This window comes from Alexandromys fortis, unplaced genomic scaffold (genome assembly GCF_014885135.2).
Source record: "Alexandromys fortis isolate MF-2015 unplaced genomic scaffold, M_Fortis_MF-2015_v1.1 scaffold_149, whole genome shotgun sequence".
Classification (NCBI taxonomy): domain Eukaryota; kingdom Metazoa; phylum Chordata; class Mammalia; order Rodentia; family Cricetidae; genus Alexandromys; species Alexandromys fortis.
The window spans coordinates 172889-178888 of NW_026068025.1; the positions used below are offsets into that span (position 1 = coordinate 172889).

Sequence of the window (6000 nt, forward strand, 5' to 3'; positions counted from 1 at the left end):
GAAGGAAGAGGGCTGAGTGGCATCTCAGTGGTAGAGACTTGGCTAACATACTAGAGGTCCTGAGTATAGTCTCCCACCCAACCCCTCCTCCCATCAAGCCTCAGTGGAAGACTCGGCTTCTTAAACAATTGTCTGCTTTCCTGGTGTACCTCTTTAAACACGGAGATAATTTGGTTGGCATGTTTAAACTTCAATAGAAAACTCTGGAGATCAGCAATTGGTAAAATGTAATATACATATAATTTCTGTTGGCAGAATTTGAGGCACAAGAAAGATAAAGACAAATTCTCAGAAAAATCATCTGAAATATCTGCTAAAGAACTTGGTTTACTTTGACCTGACTCGTGTTAATGTTCTAACGGTATTTTTAAGACTAATTAAAAACAAGTCCTATGTTGTCATTTTCATCTTGGCAGCTATTTGACTTAGTATTTCAAAAAATACTTAAGATGCTAGCTTTAAAACGTTTGAAGTTGTCAAAAATCCTTTTTTTGTGGAAAGGGGGAGGCGGCACAGCTACTGTAGGAAATTCCAGTGGAGACATCGTCTCCGGGCGACTGCCCCTTAGCATCTGTCCAAACGTACCTATTATTCTGTGCTAGAGACGGCGATAAGACTCTCAATATATCTTATAACAGTTCAAGTAATTATCATGAATCCTCTCTCCATAAATAAAAGGCAAACCAAGGAAAGCTGTGTTCTTTCCACAGGTAAGATTTCCTGCCAGACCAAAATGGCATTCTCCGAAAAGGAAAAAAAAAAAAAATGCTGAGTGTGGAAAATTCTGATATCAATGCTTTACAGAAAATAAAGCAGCTCAGGGCAGCAACTCATTTGCTCAAAGCAACAGGATTCTTTCCCAAATCCTTCCATCCCTGAACCACTAACCCTGCTGGCTGCTGCAGCTGGCTAGATCCAGCTCCTGCACACAGGCATTCAGGGTGTCGCCATGCCTTTTCAACCTCGGTTCCAGCAAACCGCTAGGGCAGGATCTATTGGTCATATCCAGGGGATAAGACGCCTGCTTATTCCAGGAAACGTTCTAAAGGAACGCAGATCAGAGGCCACCCAGGACGCACGGCAGCCAGAATCCTACTATTCTTGTGACCTCGCCCACCTGGGGAAGACTGAGGTTTGGGGAGGGGACTCACGCCCCTTGCCTCCTCCCGTGGCCATCGTCCACATCCCACCCTTAGGAAGAGCAGCGCAGCTGCAGCCCTACATTCCTCACTCCAAACACATCTCTCTTGGTCGTACCCAGTAACGGAATTTCTATCAGGTGCGTGGCAACCATCAATGCCTCCACACACTGTGTTCAAGACCCTTTTAACGACTGTATGGGTGGCTCTGAAAAGAGCCTTTGGATTGAGGACGCCCGCGCAGCGCCTCACTTGGAGCTGGTGTACTTGGTGACAGCCTTGGTGCCCTCGGACACAGCGTGCTTGGCCAGTTCCCCGGGCAGCAGCAGACGCACGGCCGTCTGCACCTCGCGGGACGTGATGGTCGAGCGCTTGTTGTAATGAGCCAGGCGGGAGGCCTCGCTGGCGATGCGCTCGAAAATATCGTTGACGAACGAGTTCATGATGCCCATGGCCTTGGACGAGATGCCAGTGTCGGGGTGCACCTGCTTCAGCACCTTGTACACATAGATGGAGTAGCTCTCCTTGCGGCCCCGTTTGCGTTTTTTGCCGTCCTTTTTCTGCGCCTTAGTGACGGCTTTCTTAGACCCCTTTTTGGGGGCCGGAGTGGACTTGGACGGATCAGGCATATTGGCTAGCTACTATGGAGAGACACGTACGCCCGCTGCACCAACTCTATTTGTACGCCTTGTATTCAAATGAAGGATCAAAATTGCTCGCTTTTGATTGGCTACAACTACACATTACGTCATCGCAGAGCGAGTGATATGCAAATTAGGCTTGCAGTGTTCCTTTTCCGATTGGCTAAAGCTGCTACCCAATAGAAAGGCGCAGGCTAGCCTCCCTCCTGATCATATATAAGGGCTTGTTGGCGCTTACGGGGTGGTTAGCGCTAGCTTTCTCGTTGGTTCGTGTTACTCTTTTGGCTATCAGTTGGAGATGTCTGGTCGTGGCAAGCAGGGCGGCAAAGCTCGCGCAAAAGCCAAGTCCCGCTCCTCCCGCGCCGGTCTGCAATTTCCTGTAGGCCGTGTACACCGCCTTCTTCGTAAGGGCAACTACTCGGAGCGGGTGGGTGCCGGCGCCCCGGTGTACCTGGCAGCGGTGCTGGAGTACCTGACTGCTGAGATCCTGGAGCTGGCTGGTAACGCGGCCCGCGACAACAAGAAGACGCGCATCATCCCGCGCCACCTGCAGTTGGCCATCCGCAACGACGAGGAGCTCAACAAGCTGCTGGGCCGCGTGACCATCGCGCAGGGCGGCGTCCTGCCCAACATCCAGGCGGTGCTGCTGCCCAAGAAGACTGAAAGCCACCATAAGGCCAAGGGCAAGTGAGGCCCTTCTGGTCCCTAGTGCTACTTAACGGACACCAAAGGCTCTTTTCAGAGCCACCCACAACCTCAAAAAGAGCTGTACACTGAGCCTTTACCGCCCGGCATTGGCCAGGGCTGGGTCTCCCGGTTCCTTCCATGCGTTTGTGCATCTCCGCGCGGCGCCTGGGGTGGTGACCGCTCAGGCCAACGGCTTCCTTCTGCAGTTGGCCTAGGGTCTGTTTGGAGGCCCCCGCGGTTTGTCCCCCACCACTCGTGTTAAACACTCGGTCTCCGTTAAGGTTCGTGCTTGAACCTTAGGGGACACTTGGTTTGGAGTTAGCATTAGGCATTGGGAGGTTAGAAACTGGTGTCTCTAATGAAGGCTAATGCTTCCGGTTCTATCGAAACGTAAGTCCATTTGAGTTAAGATCTAACGTTGAGATTTCCAAGTGTCAGGGATTTTTTTTGAAGTTGTCGGGACGGGAGCGACACAGGTCAGTGCTGCCCTATAAGTGGTAGGATTACAGAGAGATGGCCATGATGGTGGTCCAGCAGGCGTTTGGAATTCATCAATCTTACCCACTTAAGTAGCTTAACCTTGAAGAACAAAATAATTAGTCGGTTTTGGTAAAACTAGGTTTGAGAGTACAGCAATGTCCAATAGTTTAAAGGAGAACATGATTAGCATCACATCAAGTAAAATGTGAGTTTTTAGAGAAGATTGTGATTTCCACGGGCAGAATACAGAATGCCGGGACAGTTACAGATAAAATCACTACCAGTGGGAAAAGTGAGGGTTAAGGGGGATTAAATGAGTTATGACAATTGGTTAAAATGCTACCGAGTTCGACATGTGTCCCCTTTCCTGTTAACTGTGCTATTCTCTTTAAATTTTGGCAATACAGGACAGCAAGACAATTATATAATGCTCGTTATATATACCCTACCAAAACTGGGTCTATTCAAGCATGGACTCCTCAGACACCGTCTGTAATCATAAATCTGTATAAAATATCAACATCTCAAAAGCCTGTTTGCCCAAGAATAAGCAATGTATTCAACTGTGAGTCTCAACCACACAGTAGACAAAAACTGCATATAGATTGTACAGTCTGCTGGTGGGTGGTCTCAGTAAACCAATGCCCAAGGGTTGGACCTTGAGATCTTCCCCTTATGTTTTTAGTGAGACTCTTCAGTTCCAGCTTTAGTTTGTGTGTATTCATAGATCATTGTAGTTTCTTAATCTCTTGAGTGGCAGTTAAACTTAGGAGTTGGATGTTACTATTTAATGGTGTCATGGAAGCATTGTGGAGGAAGATGTACTGGATTAGCTTCTCATCTCCCACCTCCAAGGCTTCCTGTCAAACGCACACCACCATCCAAAAGGAATATTTAATTTTCCATTAGGGAAAACATCAAGATGCGGCTTGTCTACTGCTCAGGGTTATGTGACCAGTGAATACCAAGAGAGCACAGATTCTGGATGTGTCTACAATATTACAGAAAGTTGGACGGAAACAACCCTGACCTAAAATCTAGTCCTCTGGATTACCATTTCCAGAAATGTAAAGTACCAGCAGCAGCTGCCTTGAAAAGAGAATGTTCACTGGATTCAATACCACATGGCCATGCCTAGGGTATATGCCCAATAAAATAAAAATAGATATCTAGCAGAAGCTACACAGATGCAGCGATAGTATCATTTATACAAGCTAAAAGAGGAGCCCAAATATCCATCAGCTGATGAACAGATCCACAAGACAGGTTTGTCGGCATAACAGAGTGCTAGTCAACAGAAGGGAATGAAGCGCTGATTCAGGCACAACATGACTGGACCTCAGTGTCCAGAACAGGCATGTTCCGACAATAGACACAGGAGCTGGGAGGGGAGAGAACAGAACTTTCCTCGTGTGGTTGTGGAAGAAGACACAGGTGATGGTCACAACAAAAGAAATGTACCAGATGTCCCTCAACTGCTCACATTAAAGTGGTTCATCATATCTTGTAAATCTCACCTAAATTTGAAGAAACTCGGAGTATGTACCAAACGGACAGAGAAGGGCCAGCAAGATGGGGGCAGTAAAGAGCTTGCCATGCAAGCATGAATTCCCAGGTCCCAGGCAGCGCAGGGCCAGGTTAGCACTTGACCATAATTCCAGTGCTTCTAAGGATGATAGGAAAATCCCTAGAGCTCCCAGGCCAGCTAGCCTGCTATACACAGAAGCTAACAAAGAGGCCCTGCCTCAAGGTGGAACCTGAGAACAATACCTGAGATGGTCCTCAGACCTCCACACAGGAGGTGCATGTTTGCCTGCACTCATACACATATGTACATTCATACACGCGCAAGTGTACATACACACAAACAAGGGGAGAGGGAGGGAAAGATGGAAGCCTGGAAGTGGGGCGGGGGCCAGAAGGAAGACCGGTGTGTTCCTGTGCTTGCTTTCTAGAGCAAAACTGACCCAGCTCAGGTAGAAGGAGGTTGAACTCAGGTACCCGAGCTGCCATCATCAGAGACCACGTGGAAGAGCAGGTATGGACATCCTGATGCCACAGGCCCTCTGGACCGGCCTTGGCAGTTCGTCTTGGCAGGTCCGGCCCACATGCATGTTGTGTGGGAGCATGGAGGTCTTTTCCTGACCCACAAGCCTGTAGTAGAATGATTTTAGGACACTCTCAACGTGTCCCTATGCACTGCTGTTTATTGAAGACAGGAAAAAGAGATAGAGGGTTCCAGAAGCATGCAGCTGGAGCCAGCCCTGGAAAGAGCTGCAGAAATTGCAGGGTGTGGGAGCGCTCCACCGGGCTCCCCCGCATCCTAGTTCCTCTTCTAGGTGCACGTCTTTCCTCCAGCCCTGCCTCCCACATTCGGTCTCTGCTCTGTGGGACCATTTCTTTGCAGGCTCATCCACATGTCCAATAATCCCCCACATCAAAAAATTAAAAATAGACCTAGTATATGATCCATCTCTCCAACTCCTGGGCGTCTATCCAAAGGAAACGAAACCAGTGTGTGGAAGAGACATATGTACTGACATGCTCTTTGTGGCGCTGTCAACAGCTAAGACATGGGACTAACCTAAATGTCTATGGAGGAGCAAATATATCTTCAAAATGTGGTATATACACCGGGCAGTGGTGGCACATGCCTTTAATCCCAGCTTCGGGAGACAGAGGTAGGCGGGTTTCTGTGAGTTCAAGACCAGCCTGGTCTACAGAGCAAATTCCAGGACAGGCTCCAAAGCCACACAGAGAAATCCTGTCTTGAAAAAAAAAATGACAGGGCTGGAGAGATGGCTCAGTGGTTAAGAGCATTGCCTGCTCTTCCAAAAGTCCTGAGTTCAATTCCCGGCAACCACATGGTGGCTCACAACCATCTGGAATGAGGTCTGGTGCCCTCTTCTGGCCTGCAGACATACACACAGACAGAATATTGTATACATAATAAATAAATAAATATTTTTTTAAAAAAATGACATATACACGGATTAAATACTACATAGGTTTGAAAAGCAGCATTTCATGTGTTATCATGTGATTGAGCCTAG

At 48.1% G+C, this 6000-nt stretch overlaps 2 protein-coding genes across 2 annotated transcripts; one reads left to right on the forward strand and one right to left on the reverse strand.

Annotated features, from left to right (window-relative positions):
- Positions 1-1378: 1378 nt before the first annotated feature.
- H2bc26 (H2B clustered histone 26) lies at positions 1379-1783 on the reverse strand. The gene has a single exon (XM_050163769.1). The coding sequence runs from the start codon at positions 1766-1768 to the stop codon at positions 1388-1390; it is 381 nt and encodes a 126-aa protein (XP_050019726.1). The 5' UTR covers positions 1769-1783; the 3' UTR covers positions 1379-1387.
- Positions 1784-2041: 258 nt separating this feature from the next.
- Positions 2042-4380, forward strand: H2ac25 (H2A clustered histone 25). The gene has a single exon (XM_050163767.1). The coding sequence runs from the start codon at positions 2079-2081 to the stop codon at positions 2469-2471; it is 393 nt and encodes a 130-aa protein (XP_050019724.1). The 5' UTR covers positions 2042-2078; the 3' UTR covers positions 2472-4380.
- Positions 4381-6000: the final 1620 nt, after the last annotated feature.

Excerpts from the sequence above, each read along its gene's own strand:
- H2bc26 (XM_050163769.1), bottom strand. The coding sequence starts at position 1,768 with ATGCCTGATCCGTCCAAGTCCACTCCGGCCCCCAAAAAGGGGTCTAAG.
- H2ac25 (XM_050163767.1), top strand. The coding sequence starts at position 2,079 with ATGTCTGGTCGTGGCAAGCAGGGCGGCAAAGCTCGCGCAAAAGCCAAG.